The sequence below is a fragment of the Panthera onca genome, chromosome D3 (assembly GCF_046562875.1).
Source record: "Panthera onca isolate mPanOnc1 chromosome D3, mPanOnc1 haplotype 2, whole genome shotgun sequence".
NCBI lineage: Eukaryota > Metazoa > Chordata > Mammalia > Carnivora > Felidae > Panthera > Panthera onca.
Genome location: NC_138350.1, coordinates 52,562,794 through 52,582,838, shown reverse-complemented (window position 1 = coordinate 52,582,838; position 20,045 = coordinate 52,562,794). Strand labels below are relative to the sequence as shown.

The 20,045-nt window shown below is 42.8% G+C and overlaps 1 protein-coding gene across 7 annotated transcripts in view; it reads left to right on the top strand.

Annotated features, from left to right (window-relative positions):
- The window catches only part of B4GALT6 (beta-1,4-galactosyltransferase 6), a 96,848-nt gene that overhangs the window by 33,246 nt on the left and 43,557 nt on the right, over positions 1–20,045 (top strand). For 4 of the 7 annotated variants that reach the window (XM_060613529.3, XM_060613530.3, XM_060613527.3 and 1 more), the window contains one exon: positions 14,526–14,650. The exons of 1 other annotated variant lie outside the window; for it this stretch is intronic. In XM_060613529.3, the coding sequence (XP_060469512.1) occupies positions 14,526–14,650 (125 nt within the window). Of the gene's footprint in view, positions 1–10,870; positions 11,402–13,473; positions 13,596–14,525; positions 14,651–20,045 lie in introns of those variants that run through there. 2 more of the 7 variants (XM_060613535.3, XM_060613534.3) reach the window with 2 other exon arrangements.

Here is a 20,045-nt window from a genome sequence, read left to right as displayed (position 1 = left end):
TTGTGATTCTTGTTCCCAACCTCTAAGTGATTTTATTAATCTGACAGGGGGCATGGGTATTTTAAAAAAGATTCTCACTTGACTCAAATCTTCCTGTCTCTTTGCTGTCTTATAATAGAGAATGAAGCTATGATTTTTGTGGCTGTGTATTTGTCATTACTTTGTTATTGTAGCCCTGGTTTTCTAAAAATGAATGTTTTTGTCTGTGCAGTACTGAAACCACTAAGTAATGTTCTGTTGAAATATTGATTATAATAATTTCATTTTCATAATTTGCATATTCAAGGGTTTACAGTCTTAGGAAATCTTTCTGTTCTCGGTTTAGTTGCCATTTTCTTAATTACTGCTTTATGGGTACTAATTAAACTCTGTTTAAAAGCATCTGCCTGCCAGGCCTTCCTACTAGCACTGCTCTCCTCCAGCCCAGAACTTGTAGATGTCCCTGTCGTGGTGCTTCAGAGACTCTGTCAGGCCTGCTGCGCACTCACTGCCCTGTCACTGAATGTCCTGCTGCTACTGCTCCTTATCACTGCTTCCGTCAGAGTCTTCTTCACAAGAGAGGATCACACTGGTTGGGCGAGCCACCTTTTCACAGAAGGCCTCCTCATGGGCTGCTGGCTTTGGGTCCAGCACCACCCCCATGTCGTAGTTAGAAGATTGGTCATGTACAAATAACTACTTAGAACGGGGCCGTGGGAACAGCCAATATAATGAGGCTTCTTCCAAGAGGGCCTTACTTGAGCCATCCAGGAGAGCCCCTTCACTGAGTCATGTGACCTCTGCAAAATAGAGCCTCACTTTACCTATCTGTAAACTAGGGAGTATTGTATCAACTTCACAGTGTTGCAAGGATAAAAAGAAGTGCAGTGCTTTAAGCTTGATAGACATTAGTTTGATATTCTCTTTCTTCCTCACTGCTTTGATGGAGCTACACGTTGTGATGATCAAGGGAATGAGAAACCTGGGAGAAATGGGTGGAGTTAAGGGGTTTTATACTTACCTATGTATCCCTATTTTTTTTTTAAGTTCACAGGATTATTTCCCATTGATAATAGAGAATGGCATACCAAAATACCTAAGTGTAAAATCTTTTTATAATATTGCACAAAATAATTGAATGCAGTATCTCCCTAAATAATAGTTAAACGAAGTCCATGTAGGGAGAAGATCTACTTTGATGAAAACTGTCCAAGTATGAATGATACTTAATTTTCCTGTAATTTTCACCAAAAGTGAAGTTGAGGCTTAACATTGGTGTGTTTGATTATCTAGCTGTAGCTTCTTTTTTATTTTTCTCTAGTGGAGCAATGGGACTGCCAGCACTGGATTACCATAGAGATAAACTTGTGGCTTTTCCAGTTGGAATTTAGATAAAATGGATTTCATGGATTTCAGCAATATTTTACATTCAGTCAATTATACCATAAAATCTATTTTATAAATTTTTTTTAATGTTTGTTTATTTCTGAGACAGAGAGAGACAGAGCATGAGTGGGGGAGGGGCAGAGAGAGAGGGAGACACAGGATCTGAAGCAGGCTCCAGGCTCTGAGCTGTCAGCCCAGAGCCCGATGCGGGGCTTGAACTCAAAGTTCATGAGATCATGACCTGAGCCAAAGTCAGACGTTTAACCAACTGAGCCACCTAGGCGCCCCTGTAAAATTTGTTTGTTTTTTTTAATTTTTTTTTTAACGTTTATTTATTTTTGAGACAGAGAGAGACAGAGCATGAACGGGGGAGGGGCAGAGAGAGGGAGACACAGAATCTGAAACAGGCTCCAGGCTCTGAGCCATCAGCCCAGAGCCTGATGCGGGGCTCGAACCCACAGACCGCAAGATCGTGACCTGAGCTGAAGTTGGACGCTTAACCGACTGAGCCACCCAGGCGCCCCTGTAAAATCTGTTTTAATGTGTGTTATTTATACAATATGAGTGACTTCTTTGTCACTGTTAGTATTTATAGATCCTCCAGAGGGCTAATCCATTTTCAGCTTTCTTAAATTTATGTGAGACTCTCCTTGCTAACAAAGTAAAGTAGAAATTTCACTTTTTCCAGACCTAAAAAATAACAAGTGCTTAGCGTGGATGGTTTGATTTTTGTGAGTGAAGCAGAGTGGGGAAAATGTCATTTGTGTACTTTGCATTAAAATGAAGGTAGACTTGCCTGGAGTTTTCCTATCTTTTAATTCTTCGAACAGAATACATTTCCAGTAACTTTCATATATTTTGTCCTTACTGTTTGTGGAATATTTCCCTTTATGGTTTAACCTTGGTAATTGCTATAGTTGCTAGACTTAGGAATATAACAAAAGCTATAAGGACTTTTTGAGATGAATTTCAATAACTCAAATGAAAATCAGGAGAAAGGGAAAAGATAAGTACACTTCAGAGAAGCTCAAAGAATATGTACTATGACAAACCATCATGCACATGTGTACTGTAAAAAGAGATGGGAACCATTTTCGAGTAAACCGTGGCTGCACATGTAGTGGCCTTGGGTTGTTCACAGGGGCAGGCAGAGGAGACACGAAGCTGAATGGCCCTGTGTCTAACAGCCAGAGCAGGTAACACGCTCACAGAAAAGCAGCGTCCTCACTATGAATGGGTTATTATGTGATGAAAGGGAACCTATGGTTCATTCGAAAAGGGAAAGGGAGATGTCAGTGAGAGGGGACATTGTAATTGGCTCTTGCAAGATAGTTCACTAGTAGCTGAGGTAACAGTGTCAGAGCCTGAAGGGTTCTGTGAGAATGGAGGGTGGTCTGTTGTGACCAGGGTGGGAAGTGAGGCTGGACAGGGAGGGGAGGGGCCTTGAGGGCCATGTGGGTTCCAGGAGTCCCCGGGCATCCATGAGATAGGCCTCAGAGGGAGCAGGGCCCTTGAGCATATATGCAAAGGGTTGATTTGTGGCCTGTGTGCCTATCTCTAGGATGAGTGTACAGTTTTCAAAGGGTCTGGGGCAAAAAAGGATAAAACAAAATGAACAAAGACCACTGCTCTAAGCAGATGAGTAGTGTGACTAAGATGGTATTCAGAAAGACTATTCTGATGAGAAGTGGAAAAATGGATGAAAATGGGAAAATACTAGAACCTGGAAGGCCAGCAAGGAGCTTTCTGCCTGGGCCAAGAGGAATGACAAGAGCATATGCCGAGGCTGTGGCATTGGAGAGAGGACAAGGCACCAAAAAGAAGCCCTAGGAGTGCCATCAGCTAGATGTGGTGGCCCACCAAGGGATCAGGGTTAATGAGCAAGTTTCTGGCTTGGTGATTGCTAACTGAAACAAGTAATGCAGGATAAACATCACATTTGGAGAATAAGGAAGTTAATGAGGAAGTTAGACTTGGGCCTTGTTTAAAGCTCAGGAGAGTTAATTTGGGGTCTGAATTTCATCAGAGAGATCTGGGCTAGAAACAGAGGAAGTGAGATGGGAATGCTAAGGGTGGGTCCCTGGAGAATACTGGCACTTGTGGGGGCAACGGGTAGTCAGTAGCAGAAGAGAGAACTGTCAGGGACATGAAGGAGTCAGGGAGCAGTGTCCCAGAGGCTAATGAGGACACAGTTTTGAGGAGAGAATGTTCTGTCTTGTGACATACCTCAAAGCAGATGGAATGAAGACCTGTGACAAGCCATTGAGTGTGGCATAGAGAAAACAGAGGCGACACCAAATGCAGTCTCAGTAGAGGGGTAGGGTAGGGTGCAAAAGACACTGTCCGGAGAAGTGACTCAGAGGGATATAAAAACTTGTTGGTTAAAAAAAAATAGTGTGGTGGGAAAGGGAAGTAGAATGGAGGAAGGTATCTGGAGGAGGTGGGGGCAAGGGAAGAACTCTTTAGGAAGATATGGACTTGAGCAAGTTTTGGGGAATTCCAGAGAGACTGTCGAGATGGTAAATACAAGGAAGCAGAAGGGAAGTATCCATGGAGCCAGATTCTGGAGAAGTTTACAGGAAACAGAAGTAGGTTCAAGTCAAGGAATTAGCCTTGGAAAGCAAGAACCTCTTCTCCCCTGAGGCAAGAGTATATATAGTTCATTGGGAGATGAGGTGGAGAAAGTTAGGGGGGTTCATGCCTATTACTTCAGTGTTCCTGATAAAGTGGGAGGCCATATACGTATGAGAGGTTGGCCAGGAAGGCGGGACTCAGTGGTGGGCAGTTCCCGCAACTGAAATGTGTTCATGTCCAGCTGTGTGGCCACAAACATGATTCAGGGGTGTCTACTGACATAGGAGCTTTGAGAATGGGTCCAGTAACCTTCATTCTAAACAGCTATGCCTCGTGATTCTTAGCCACGTGACCAAAATTACTGAGCTGCTTATTAGAAGACCAGATAGACTGGGCAAATGAGGATATAGCAGAGAGAAATTTAAGCCAGAGCTGACTGGCTTTCAATTCTGACACTGCCAGTCCTCCTAGGTAATGGTGATGCTTAAGGTATGAATACAGGTCAGAGTTTATAAGGATGATGTACTAAATAAATAAGAAAGAAAGAAAGAAAGAAAGATAGATAGATATACAGGGGAGGGGAGAGTACCTCCTGGTCAGTAAACAAGGCTGGATATTTGAAGGTGGTACAATTAAAAATCACAAACTTCAAAGGAGGTGAATTCATGAAAGAAGGAAGTAAGTGTGTGTGTGTGTGTGTGTGTGTGTGTGTGTGTGTGTGTGTTTGTAGAGTGTAGCTGTAAGTCTGCAGAATACTTTCTTTTATCCCTGGCTCCAAGATTGTAGACCTAGGAAAGCAAGCATTTGGCACAGTTTGAAAGGGAGAACACGTTTTCATTTAAGATGAGGGGTAGGGTGGTATTCTAGGGAAGACACTGAAGTACAGTATATGGAAGCTTCTTGGCAATGAAATGGTTCCAGGAAACATTTGAAATCACGGGAGGAGTATATGATATACCATATTTTCTTGACAAGATACATTATAAATTTCATAACAGCTTTTTGGGAACAAGAAAGAAGCAGTACATGAAATGCACACGTTGTAGGGTGTGTCCCTGTGTCAGGATGCGAAAACATAAGTCAGTGCGTGTCTCAGAGTTGAGGAAATACAATAATAGTTGTGGATTATGACACTAAAGGAGATGGTCAGTTTATCAATAGCTGGGGACTAAGAAAACAGTTTGGAAGATGTGATAAAGGCTGCGGGGCTTTCAAGGGGGGACCAAAGGTTCATTGGGTGGTTTATGAGGGAAAGGTGAGGACAAAAAGCAAAGACTGTTAACTGGAGGTTCAGGTAGTCATTCAGAGTAAAGTGAGAGAAAACTATAAGCAAGGGAAGAAATTGGGTGTTAAGAGCTGTGTGTTGTGACCAGTATTAGGAGATGAGAACTTGGGCTGTATGGAGGCTGTTATTTTGGGTCATTTACGTGTGGGACACCTGTTGCACAAATGGCTTACAGGCATATTTTAGTACCTGGTAGAGCCAAGGGGTGGAAATAAAGTAGGAAAGAAGCAGGAAGAGAGGTGAGACAAGGCCACCTTTGTGGCCAGCTTTGCCATTCCTACCCATTCATCCATCCATCCATCCATCCATCCATCCATCCATCCAGTGTCCAGGCATTGCACTTCGCATTGGTGATGTGTGGCTAAAAACCACTCTGTGTTTAGAATACTTAGATTTGGTCACTTCAGGAGTAGTTGAGTAAGAAATCGTCTGTGTAAGTAGGCATAAAATTCCAGAAGTTGAGGAGCCTAAGTAGTTCCCTATTGGGAATAGGCAGTTTCTAGTGTTGGCCTCAAAGGAGGCAGTGGGTTACTAGGGGGGCGTGATGCCTGATGTAGCTGTTTAGCCTTGAGCTGTGTGTGCTCAGGCAGCAGCCCAGGGGGAGTGGGAGAGAATGTGTATCTTAACATAACAATCCATTTTTTGACTTTGGAGAGGAATTCACCTGATGGGATATTTCTTCGGGAAATTCATGTCTTTCTCAGCACTGTCAATCAGATCTTTGGGTTTCTTCAGATCTTCCCGGCCATTTGAAACCCTGAGGGCAAAGTGGTGATAAAAATCAGAGTATCCAGAATTAGGCTTTAGATACCAAAAAATAGATATAGGCCCTGAACTCAGTCACAGGAAGCTGTGGATTTTTAGAGAAAGCAACTCTCTGGCTAGAGATAATATGCCTTACATTTTACTTGAAATGTAAGAAAATGTAAATATAGGTAATTCATATGCATTGACTATTATTTTAAGAATTATGTTTTAATAGAAAAAGTAATATCCTAAGTCATGTCACGTGATATGTTGTAGGCCACACTACCATGAGCATGTGGTTTGGGCCTGCACACATCTAACGGACCCCAGACCCATTTAGGTTTCCAAACTGGGTGGCATTATCACATGTCTTGCTAATTCAGCATTAGAAAATTATAGTAAATACCATATATAACCAGTGATGCAACTAAGTTTTTCTCAACACATAACAGAAGTAGTTTGGCATCAGGCTTTGTTGACAGGACTGATGGGTAGCTTACAACTGACTTTTGTTCTTCCACTTGACCTGACCCTCTCGCGAACTGGCAGCCCCGATTCTATTCAGGCACCGAGTTCTGCTCTTTCCTTTTAACTCCATCCAGTTCCACCTTCCAAATAGTGAAAATCAAGATTTGATAGATTACGTTATTTACATTTGTGTGCTGATTGGTGGCACTGCTGGATAAATTGATTTCAGAGACTATATTTTTGACTTTTTAATTTCTTTTTTATTTTAAAAAAATGTTTATTTATTTGTTTTGAGAGACAGGGAGAGAAAGCGTGTGTAGGGGTGGGGCAGAGGAGAGGGAGAGAGAGAGAATCCCAAGTAGGCCCCATGCTGCCAATGCAGAGCCCGACATGGGGCTCGATCCCATGAACTGCGAGATCATGACCTCAGTCGAAATCAAGAGTTGGACGCTAAACCGCTTAACCGACTGAGCCACCCAGGCGCCCTGACTTTTTAATTTCTAACTGGGGAGAGAGCATACGTTCTCACTGGAAAAGCTCAGGTTAGCACAGGTGCTGAGTGAAGATTGGGGGTTCTCTGTGGAGTTCAGCGGGTCCTTTTTCTTCAGTTGCCCTTGGCATCTCAACAAGTGAAGTAAAGGGGGTCTAGTCTGGCTGATTGCTTACGTTTTTACACGTAGAGAAAGTTTTATCCTCTTCTGGTTTTAAAGCACTGGAATGCTTCTTTGAGTGAAACCTCAAGGGGACATCCAGTATGTAAAGGAGGTGACAGTCACTTCAGTGGGTGCAGTGGTGGGAGGACCCCAAGTCTCCCTGAGAGATGTTTTTCTACTGAGGATCGTTTGGAAACCTTGTCACCAGTAGTTCTTCTGCTTCGTGCCTCTTCCCGGCCATTCTCTGTAATGTTCCCTTTTCCCTTCACTTTCTGTGCATGGCATCTTTCCCCTAACACCTTGTGTTGAGAAGTGAGCTGGTGTATTGAATTAAGAATATGCAGATTAGGGGCGCCTGAGTGGCTCAGTCATTTAAGCGTCTAACTCTTGATCTTAGCTCAGATCATGATCTCAGGGTTCGTGGCTGAGATCACAGCCCACATCGGGCTCTGTGCTGACAGCATGGAGCTTGCTTGGGATTCTCTCTCTCTCTCTCTCTCTCTCTCTCTCTCTCAAATAAATAAGTAAACATTAAAAAAAAAAAAAAAAAGGAATATGCAGATTATGACCCGCTGGATGAGGTTAGCACAAGCCATTCACATGGGGTAGGCAGGTAGTCCCTCAGCATCTGAGCTCCCACTTTTGGGGAAATGAAATTCAGGCAGTCATTTTGACTGGAGTTACAGTTTCAGTACACCCATACACAGGAAACAGAGTCATAGGGTTTAATGACAGATTCCAGAAGCAGGGGGGCTCAGTGAGCTGGGGGAAGGGCAGTCTTCTGTTCCAGGTTGAATGAGCAGGAGATAGAGAAAGGTAGCCGGCACCTATCACTTATAGGATGGTTGGGACAGAGGTCACTTAACTTTTTGGTGGGCTTAACTCTAAGTGATTATTTTAAAAGATGCCCTGACAAAAGCAAAGCAGAAATTTATGGCGGAAATCCTAAACTCAAGTCCTTATCTAAGTGACAGACTCTGGGTGTGAGCAGGGTTATCATAGTGTGAAATGCCTAGGCAGCAACTCAGAAAAACAAAGTTGTTTTTGCAGAAGAACAATAGTTGTTTTTCTCATCGCAACTGACCCCGTGATGCCTAGGCATTAATCTTTAGGGAAAATCATAGGCACTATCTGAACGGTGGAGGTATTACAAGCCACTGGCAGGGTTTTGGTCATCCAGCACATGAAGCACCTAAGCAAAGCAAAAATGCCAGTCAGCAATATCTATAGACAACAATTGGAAATGCTGTTTGTAATGACCCTCTCCATTTGTTGAGGTCCAGCAAAGAAAATAAACCAAAGCCCTTGGATAAGGTTAAGGTAGGTATTTGATTAAAAACTTGGGTAAGATGATGGAATACATATACCTGTTGGGCTATCTTTTGTGAATGTGTCTGAATGTTTCCAGAATTATTAATATTCATGCAGCAGACGGGCCCTTTACAGCACATATAGCTTCTTCCCTGGCCAGTAGATAATCTAAAACTAAACGGTTATCCAAAACTGTCTGCTGCATCAGGGCTGGGCTTTGGTGTAACAGTCCAGTGTGTTTGGCAGGGTGGCTGACAGGTTGCTGTTTATCTTAATAATTTGTTGTCGTGTGCCTAGTGGGGTGGCAGCTAGCCCAGTCCCAGTGAGGGATAACAGCAGACCTGTGCCCAATATAATGGGGTTGAATACTGTATGCTTTTCACGTGAGGGGGCAGAGATACGGATTGGCGGGTCCTGTTCAGCGATGTGTAAGGGTAGCTCCAGGGAGACTGAAGTACACTGGTAGGAATAGACAGGACTCGTGGGGGCTGGCGCGGAGGCAAATGCATTGGAGGTTGAGGGAAGAAGTGCACATATGGAGAGCCACGTATCTATGACAGCCCCAGGGCATTGGACCCACAGTGGACACTAACTGCTTAATCAGGGAAGCTAAAGTAAGTTGGAAGTCCCTCCTGGATGGTTGGGCATTGAGGCCCAAGGCCACAGGAGTGGTTCTCCTTGGGACAGGGTGTAGATCATAAGCATCCATGTGGTGTTGGTTCCTGGGCAGATACGGAGGATTATAAAAGGCGGTGGGGGCTCCTACCAAGCATCACATAGTGTACTGCAAAATGTCCTGCATGAGAGCAGTTGAGCACCATGGACAGAGGTCAGGCAAGCCACAGGGGCGTACAGGGAGAGCCTTTTGCTGGTCAGATGGGGGCAGGATCAATATTTTAGCTTCGTAGGCCACTAACTCGGGAACAGCCTTTGTTGAGCCTGGTAAGATGTCTGGCAATTCTAGCAGCCCTCAAAATAAGCTGTGATTTCTGCCTATTGTATAAAAAATATTTAAGACTGTCAGAAGACTTGAATAGGAGGATTGTCTATTTTGTGTGTCCTAGTGGATAATTAGGGAACTGTATGGGTAATTGTCCCTCCCAGAAGAGAGACAAGCTCTGGGGAGTTGCTGGGTCCCTAGGGCAGAGGCCTTGGCAACTTCTACTCTCAGAGGTCAGAGTTTGGGAGCCCAGATCCTGGTGCCAGGGCTGGGACATTCCAAGCGGTAACGACATTTGCCTTCCAGGTGGGCCGGTGGTCTCTTGAAGAGCCCACAGTGCCTGAGCAAAGACTTCCGGCTTGTATTTGAGCTGTCCTGGATTAGGGGCCCGTGATGTCCAGAACCACTCACACAGAGGGACCTTTGGTCATCTAATGAGAGAGTGAGCTGAGTTGAGGTGCCACTCCTCCATGGGGACTGAGAAGGGGCCTGGAAGCCCTAATATCTCCGGGGGCCCTCTGTTGGGTTCCTGGCTGAAGGGGGGAGAGGGGCCATTTGCCTTTACTGGCAAACAAGATTTGGGCTTCAGGAAAATTATCTTTTTCATGTCTAGCTACAGCATTAATGTGGTCTAATGCCTATTATGCCATATCTAACATTGCTGTGAATTGTAACAGTATGGCCTTATAATTGGGTGGGGGTGCTTTAAGAAGAACTCCTTAGATTCTGGCCCCGAGGGCACCCTCTGGGTTGGAAGTGGCCAAGGGGGTCCGTGGAAGCATGCCCATTAGCCCATCCCAATTTTATATAAGCGGAGGCATGCTTCATCTAGGCTTGTCTACGCGCAGGGAACCCGGGCTGTAATAACTGTGATGGACGGACAGGCCTGGTGCCAAGCCATAGAAACACACATCCGGTGAGGCAGCTTCTTCCTCTCATCTCTGTGGACTCCGGAGGCTTGTGGGGGAGGTCTCTTCCTGAGAGTCTATTCCTGTTTTTGTCTGCATCTCTTGCCCTGGTGGCTCGATGCATTTGGGAGTGCTGTCGTTGTGGTGACAAGTCCAGAGGCTCCTCCAGGGTGTCTGTAATAAAACAGGCCCTCAATACCTTGGGTTGTTTTTTTGGTACAAGTTATGAATTTTGAGGACTTTGGCCAGTCTGGCCAGGACACACATCTCAGCCACTGTAACCAACAGTTCAGAGCCAGTTCCAAAGACCTGTAAGAGCCAATTTGCACCCTTCTCCCCCTTCCTATGGGCAGATTTTTCTAGAAAACCCTTGCATTTCTATTCTGTATAATTAACTTGTCTCCATTTCTTTTCACCCTGGTGGTTGGGCGTTTTGGTTGGGAGGATAGCGACAGGGGACACCTGGGATGGAGGTTGCCCCTTCCCGGACTCGTGCTGCCACACCTGCCTTTCTAGGTTGTTCCAACCAACCCTCCAAGTGGTCGGGGTTCCCCTCCACCAGTGCAGCAGTAGCTGATGTACTGGGGAAAGCTCCCAAGCCTCAGGAACATAGCACCGGTGATTAGGCGTGTTGATATGCCACGCTGTTCGGTACCGAACAGGCCATCTGAGCAGGGGTCTTACAAATGTCTAGTGGTTTTTCAACCTCCACTGGGAACTTGGGAGGAGCCGGTACCGTGTGTTCAGGGGCCCTGCTTTTGTGGCGAGAATGTGTCCTGCTGTACCACACCAAGGATGGGACTCCTGACATCCCATGGGGTTGGGGGGGGTGATTTGCGACAGCAGCAAGCATTGTGGCAGCATAGGAGGTTGTTGACCTCAGCATTGTGTCCACCCAGAGGTCCGTGATACCCCTGGTAGAGTCACCTCTCTCATGTGTTAGGGCTGGCTTTCCAAGCTCAACACCCTAGTCCCAGCCACCAACAGCGTGGGCCCAGCAGCCAGCCACACCTGTGGCACTAATCTAAGAGAACTCCCTTCCGTGTCCCTGCCACTGCCCTGCCCTGTCCACTGCCCCTGCCTGGGGAAAGGCGGCAGGGTCCTGCTATTTCCACTAGCTCACCTTGGCCCGGTGCTGGGACTCTTGCATGTGAGTATTGCAGATTACCTCCAGACCTGGCACACAGCAGGGACTTGTTTAGGGACTAGTGGGAAACACACCTACTGCTGACTGGAGCCTGCTGGTGGTGAGCTTTTCAGGGGAGTCTGCCTTTCACTGCATCGACAATTTAGGGTGGGGATTTGTGAACAGTACGCAGCCGTGCAAAAACAGTGCCACAGACTGCCAGCAAGCAGTGGGTTCCTTCCCAGGGAGACTGAGTGGTCTGGGAGAGGAAGTTAGTAAGCCATTTGTAGCTCCAGGGCATTGTATGGGGGTACACACTGCACCCACGATCCCATCATTATCACCGGTTGTGTTGAGAAGCAGAACTGGTATATTGAATTAAGAATACCCAGATGCCACCCACATGGGGCAGGCAGGCGCTCCCTCAGCATCTGAGCTCCCACTTTGGGGAAATGAAACCCAGGGAGTCATTTTGACTGGAGTTACAGCTTCAGCACACCCACACAAAGGAAGTCGAGTCACAAGATTTAATTACTTCCAGATCCCAGAAGCAAGGGGGCTCGGTGAGCTGGGGGAAGGGCAGTCCTCTGTTCCAGGTTGAATGAGCAGGAGAGAGAGCAACTATCACTTACAGGGTGGTTGGGGCAGAGGTCACTTAACTTTTTGGTGGGCTTAACTCTAAGTGATTATTTTAAAAGGTGCCTTGGGGAAAAGCAAAGGAGGAAGTGATGGCAGGAATCCTAAAGTTGCATTCTTATCTCACTGGTGAGACTCTGGGTGTGAGTATGGTTATCATACTTTGAAATGCCGAGGCAGCAGCTCAGAAAAAAGAGTTGTTTGTCTCATTGCACTCCACCCCACTAATTTTGTGATTCTTCCTCTCCTCTTTCGGATCACGCTTTTACTGTTCCCAGTAGTGGCCATCCTATCTTGGAGGCCTGTCCCTTACCATCCGTCCCCCCTCACCCCCAAAATAGTACTGTTGCTGTGACCACTGGCATGACAACTTCATGCCACTGGGTTGTCTTTGGCCTTCAGCCAGTATGAGATTAAGATTTCAGAGGAAAGAGCAGCAAGCACATAGGAAGGCAGCTGAGGGACTCTGAGGACGGTGCGTGGGGGGCAGGCAGAAAGGAGGTTGGACTCTGGATGCCTCATGCATTAGAGATGGTTAAGTGGTGGGCACCGGAGGCCCCGCCCATTGAGAAGAGAGACGTAAGACTTGCCTCTTCGTTTGCCAGTGCATGTGTGTTTGAGATGAAAACGCAACAGCAAATGAGACTGGAGGACCCTGCTGACAGTAATGATGATTACAGCTGTTAAAGCAGTCAAGCTGGAAAAAAGGCCAAAAAAATTGGTTTAACAGTGCATATAGAATACCAGCCTCAGTTACTCATATGAACTGCCTATTATTTATAATGACTATCATTTTAGCAATCATGCATACCATTAAGTGCATCAGATTTGTTTGTGTGAATTTTATTTGATTACAGTGGTAGATTCAGTCTTTGTCAGCTGAGCTGGTACTTATATTGATCAGTCTTACGCTGTGGACCTCCCCTTTCTCTTTGAGTTCATACGTTACTCTTTCCTTTTAGGTGAGCCTCATCTTTCTAAGATTAGCTACTTTGCATATCTTACCACCCAAAAGGCAGGGTAAAAGGCCACAGATGTAGTCAGGAGAACTGGCAGACATTAGAAGGTTGCACTTTTCTCCCCCCAGCTTACCCTTTGAAATGTAGACATTTGTATTTTATTTAATTTTTATTTAAAAAAAATTTTTTTTAAGTTTATTTATTTTGAGAGAGAGACAGCATGAGTGGGGAGGGGCAGAGAGAGAGAGAGAGAGAGAATCCCAAGCAGGCTCTGCACTGTCAGCGCAGAGCCCGACGCCGAGGCTCGAACTCACAAAACTGCTAGATCAGACCTGAGCCAAAACCAAGAGTCAAATGCTTAACCGGCTGAGCCGCCCAGACACCTGGCATCTGGTTTTTACAATGCTTCTCGCTGGCATGCCTGAGTGTTTAATGGAAGCTACTGATACTCCTGCCTAGTTAGGAGGAAGGGAGGGAGGGGAAGAGACGCAGTTGTGAAACCTTAGGATACAGAACGACAGGAGGAAAGGAGAGGGCTCTCTCAAAGAGGAAATGAAGGTTTTATATGTGGAGTCATGGCCAGTCAGGCTCAGACGACCTGAAATGAGAAACCTCATTTGTTGGTATGTATTTTATGAGATGAAGAGGTTAGACCTAATTTAGTTCTGTTAGTTCTCAGTTCTGTTTCCGACTGAGTTAATGGAAATGACTTTCCACCCAAGAGTCTTTTGTCATTTCAGTGGTACACAACAGAAAAGCTAGTAGTAAAAACACCTCCAGTAAGATATTTGTTAACTCAGAAAGTGAGTGCCTGGTAGGCCAGGAATATCTTAAAAGCCTGTAGTTTTCCAGTTTTGCAAATCAAGGGGATACTGGGTAGGTGCCAAAAATATAAATTGCTTACGTTGTGTTTGCAAATTCTCTCTCTTAAATGTCAGTAGAGGACAGTAGGAACAGCTAACGTATATTGAGTGTGTACCTTTGTGGTTGATGCTGTTGCTTGATCCTTCTCACGGCACTGTTTCATCTAGTGGACACAACCACACGGGGAGGCAGGTGTTACCATCTGCTTTTGCAAAGAAGGAGGCTGAGGCACAGAGAAGTTAAATAGTGTCCCCAGTACACAGAAGGTAGGATTTGGCGGTTTCCTGCCAATCTAACCGCTTAATTAACACTTACAGACTGTGCTCTCGTGCTACCTAGGTTGACTATGTGGAAATTAAAAGTAGTTTTAAAATATGTGACTAAATTGTCAAATTACAATAATAAGCTAATCTGTAATGACGTGCAAACGTTTCCCAAAGAATATTAAAAATATTTGCTGTATTAAACAATTTGATTTCTCTTATCTTTGGCTGATTTACCAAAGATAGTGGAGTGATTTTATAATTTATCATCCAAACTAAAACTGAAAGGGAATGATACTAACAATCATGTGGTGATAACAGGAATAAACTGTACTGTCCTGGCAACTAAGTTATGCCATCAGCCCTACCGATTGTTGTTTGTCTTGCTTCGTATTAAAACAATTCTTCACGTGTTTGACCTTCTAGGGGGATTCCTCAATGTCAATGTAAGTGAAATCAGTTTTGATGAAATTCATCAACTCTTCTCCAAGGATTTAGATATTGAGCCAGGAGGTCACTGGAGGCCTAAAGACTGTAAACCCAGATGGAAGGTGAGGTAAATTTTTTCATAAGTAATATAATTGTTACTGTGCATTTGAGGAAAAGTGTGCTTGATTCAGAATATATAGTGAAATATATTTGTTTTGAAAATGTAAGGCAACAGAATTTTTGTATTTAATGTATAGGTATTGACAGTTCAGATAGGATTTAATAGTGTTGCCTGGGAAGGCTGTAACCACACCTCTGCGTATATACAAAATGTGTGCTCGTGCGTTGTCTCTTGGAGATCCTGGTAGTAAATGCCTCATTTGAGATTGGCTTGGAAAACAGATTTTTTGTCACCATTCTGTTTGGAATGGGCAGAGGCTCTGACTTTTCTGCCTCCTGCTGCTGTCCGCAATGCTCATTGTCACCTGTAGGCATGGCCCTACTGAGTCCTGGAACTGTGACTTCCAGTTGGGTCTCACACTGGGGTGTTCTTAGAGTCTCAGCATCCTCAAGAGGCTGCTTGCAGGTCACAGTGGGACACAAAAAGGAGAACTTTGGGTTCTTCACCTCTGTTTCAGAAGGCAGAGCACAAGCTTTTTATCTTTTTGACTTGTCAGACTTCTACTTAATGTTTTGTTTGAAAAACTCTAAGGGAATGGTCTGCCTCTGCGGTTTAAAATCAGTTGTAAACCCTGATTTAAATCAGAGTTGCTCACGGTACTGTGAAATTTGCGAGTGGGTGATATATATATATGTTCCTGTAAGGTGGTTATGTTTGAGTAGGAAATAGCATTTACAGAATTCAGGTGAAAACTACAGAGGATTGAATCAATAGTTATATCCTGGAGGATTGTGATATAGCCTTAATTTGGGAAAAGTTTTCAGTTCCTCTTTTGAATATTAGTATTTTGCTAAAATATTTGTCTTTTGGTACAAAGAAAAATCATTGCTGTGAAGGAGAATGTAGATAAAAGTGCTCTGACTTAATTGGCCTTGAACTCTTTGTGTTGGGGAAGTGTGTTATTTCTATCTGCATCTCTAACACCAGATAACACTATATTATCTTGTCTAAGGTAAGCACTAAACCCAGTTTTGCTGAATTGAGGTTACAAGACAAATAAATGTCTTGTTACATTTTTTTTTAAGTTTATTTATTTATTTTGGAAGAGAGAGCATGAGCAGGGGAAGGGCAGAGAGGGAGAGGGAGAGAGAGCCTTGCTCTAAATTATTAAATAAATGTTAGGGTGTTTTGTTTTTTTTTTGCCTCAAAGAAGTTGTGAAACTACTTAAATGGATTCCAGTACAAATTTTGGCAAATCATTTATTTTACAGTTGTCTGGTCAGACTCCGTTAATAAATGAATCTTCATATTTCATGATTGATTTTTCTCACATTTGTATACAAAATAGGACCTAATTTACATAATTCTACTTTTAAAACAGATCCTGGGCAAATAAATTATTTTTCTTGGGTGATGAGTATGTTGAATGCTAATAAGAGAAAAAAGCATCATTAATCTCAACAGCTGTGGGGTAGCATAGAGGTTGGTCTTCTGACGTGTGTAGGTGGGGTACAGCATACTGCTTAGATGTGCATTGTGCACTGTGGTAGAGTAATTTGGGATTGGGAACATTTAGTGTTCTTGTTCTTCATTGATTGGTCTATATCAGACATTGGATTTTAAATTTTATGGTTTGCTTTCTTCTTCTCACTTTCTGGGAGAAAAGTATATCACACACAAGTAGTTCTATTTAAAGATTTTAGTAGACTATAAACTCCGTGTGAATGACTAGGTAACAATATTGAAAGTGGAGTTCCCAAGAGCAAGCTAATTCAAGGATCTAAAAATAAGCTTATTTTATTTAGGAACCGTATGGTAATGCTGTTGTTATTTCAACTTGATGCAAACCCTTCTCAGAATACAGTTTCTGGTTCTGAGCTATGCAGCTAAAAGTATGAGGAGAGATTTGGACATGATTCAGAGGTGACTGGTACTTGCCGTGTTTAACTAATTAAGGGCATTCCCCTTCTCTCCCTGCCCCCAACCTGTTTACATTCTAATGATGTCCCATTCTAATCTTGGAACAGAGTTGAGAGAGAGGGAAAGAAGGAATTACTAGATTTATGTTAAACGTCTGCTACCAACTTGATTCTTAATATTTGAGGTTCTTTTTCTTTAAAAAAAAAAAAAACAACTAAGTTCATTAATGGCCAATTAATTGGAACTGAGATCTTTGAAACTGAGTGATTTCAGCAATTCTCACGTATTTTGAACACTACAGGTTCCCGTGGAAAACGGGTTGGAGCACAGATTGGAGGCCTTATACAGGCAAGCTTATTTCTAAAGGGGTTTGGAAGAGGAAGATGATAATGCTTTTCTGGACATTAAAAGGCGAAGTGTTCACCTATGACCTTGCTTTTCCATGCAGGGGTCAGGTGGAGGTCTGAACTGGAGGTCTAAAGCCTAAAGGCTTAAAGAAGCAGGCAGCTGCCTGCTGTGGGTGTCTGCTCAGAGGCAGGGTTCCATATCTAGTCCTCAAAGATGAGTCTTAGCATCTATTTCAGAACTACCCAGGGTGTTTGGTAAAAGTGAATATTCTTGAACTTAGTCCTCAGACATTCTGATTTTATTGGTGGAAAGGGACAAGAACCTGCATTTTTTTTTTTTTTTTTTTTTTTTTTTTTTTTTTTATCAAGTGCCTCCTGTTTGCGAAGCTCCCGCAGACACTGGAAATGGGGAGGATGAGGACGATGGACCGGAAACCACTGACGAAGAGAGAGCACAGCAACTTCTACTGTGTTCCGTCTTCGTCAGTGGCACAGAGCTACCGCACCCCTCAAGTAGGCAAGTTTGCAGCCGAGTCGTCTAGGGACACTGTAGCCGGTGGTGTGCCTGAAGTTTGAAAGTAGGACAAAAACTTAGTGGGGAAAATGTATGTAGTAAACACTTTTCTTGCTAATCTCCTCATGGTGAGTATAAGAGCACATAAGCAAGCAAGAAATGTAGGTGCATAAATTGAGTAAGATTAGTGGCTTAAAGTAGGAGCAAACTGAATGGGATAATTTTGCTTGAACAAGAGGTGGCGAGGAGGGATTGGTGAAGATGAAGTGCTGTTTTGCAGAAGATAACGACCAGATGTTGTCTGTCTCTACTGGAGATGCATCAATGGGAGAGTGGCTCGCACAGCAAATTAGGGCACATGTGAGAAATGTCCTGAAGCAAAGGTTATTAAACCTTAAATATATTATTGCAGAACCCTGAGATCTTCGTTTTCTAGACAATAATTTGTAAACTGTTGAGAATGTCATTCCACCGCCACAAGAAGGGACATGCCAAATGAATTTTTAAGATACTGTTTTGCTTTATTTTAATAAAAACTTTGCTTTAGGCATGTTCAAAATATTTGATAATGGTCTCATTAAAATGTGGCCATTTATTTGCTATTAAGACAACAATTTAGCTTATTTTGAATTTGCCAAGACACTGGTAGTTTTTTTCTTTTATAATATTCTCAGTTTCCTTGTAAGGTTAAGAAAAAAACCCACAAGTCTTGATATTTTAAATGCTTCATTGAACAAATTGCTGATTTAGAGGCTACGACCTTGTCTATTCTTATATGTTCAACCCATCACTCAGCATAATTGTATTTAATTAATGTGGACCATCTTTAATGTGGACTCGGCAGCTACTTAATAGCTTCTTCCTTTAAATATCTTCCTTTAAATAATTCGCCTTAACTGCTTTTGTAGCCCATTTACATTGTCACAGGCGGCTGCCTTGTGGCCAAATTCAGAATGAGGAAGGGCAAGCTTGACCCTTACTTCTGCAGAAGTTACCACACTGTTCACATCTGGTAAAGCCAGTGGTAGGGATTTGTTCTTGCCATCTGACTTCTTCCCCTTCTTTTACTTTTCGTAGTCATTTGCTCTCCTAAGAGTGAACGTAGGGGTCCCTAGCTGCCTTGGGAGTTGTGTTGCTTTGGGAGTTCTGTGACTATGCCAGCAATGAATACTGGACACCCATCAGCAGGTCCCCAGTCAGTGGGATGTGTGTAGAATGAGCAGTGGCCGCCATGTTGGGGGTGGGCAGACTCTTGGATGTGAGTTAGCCTTGCTCCAACCTTGTGGTCCTTACATTCAAGAGGTACCTTACGGGTGAACCAGAAGGGAATGGGATTAAAAGTGCGGCTGGCAGAGAGGCACCAGAACCTCTTTAGTTCTTACAACTCACTGAAAATAAAATAGTGCACACATGAAAATATCAGTGTCATAGCAGCCATTGTCTCTTTTTCTGCTGTCTCATCAGCATTTAGGGAAAACTAGTGGTAGTGATTCTAGTTTAGACATCTTCAGTTTTGCTAAACTATCTTTTGTGGGTTTTTTAAAATGAAACTATTTTAATAATTTAAAAATTTCTCTATTTATCCTGGTAATGTAAAATACATTAGTAAATGTTACTATTTTCTGTTGACTGTGTCTAACGTCATGACCTGATTTTACAAATAGGACCAGGTCCGGAACCTATGCCCTCTCAATTATTTACATTTATTCATTCAGTAGTAAAAATTATTTGGTATAGGTGAAATTTTAGTAAATCCCAGATATAATGTTCCTACAAAGTTTTCTCTTATAACCAGTTTAAACTGTATTTTAAAATCCAGAATATAAAGTGACACATAGATACTGTAATTAGATATATTTTGACTGTTAAGTTCTTTGAAAATCTAATGATTTGGGGATTTATAATCTGTACAAAACATTTGTTTTTATTTCAATTTGCATTAGAAAATTCACAATTATAATAAAGCCAGTTTAGCTAAGAAAAGCAATGTTTAGAAAACATTTCATCATTTTCAAGGACAAAGTCTAAACTGTAGGGTAATTTAGCTTGTATGACAAATCTTGGATCCAAGAAATAGAGGATTTGAGTAAGTGGTGGTTAATAATTATTCATTTATTCCTATTTTATATATAGATGGTGTTTTTTAGTCTTGCTTTTAAGAGCCCCAATAATTTTTCTTTCCCACTAGGAGAAACATCGATTTACTGAAAAACTACTTAATTTCCACATATGTGTTTTTTCTTTAGGTAAAAAAAACTCTTTGGACGAATTTCTTTGTTTTCTACTGCTTACATTACTTTTTCTTTGTTAAGCTTAACATTTTAATGTAATTTTACTATCAATTTCATTTTAAACTCAGTATTATCCTACCACTGAAAAACATAAAATGTATCAAAAATTTAATTTTACATTTTGATTAAATGAAAAATAACTAATATTATTATGAAACTTCTATGATATATCTGTTATATTTCTCAAAAATAACTCTAGGCTGAATAAGCCATGTGTAAGATAGTAGATATTCAAGTGGAATGTCTTTTAAATTCAATTTTAAAGTCATGAATTTATTATTTACGATCTAATTTGAAACCTAGAAGTTACTCTTGACACATCCC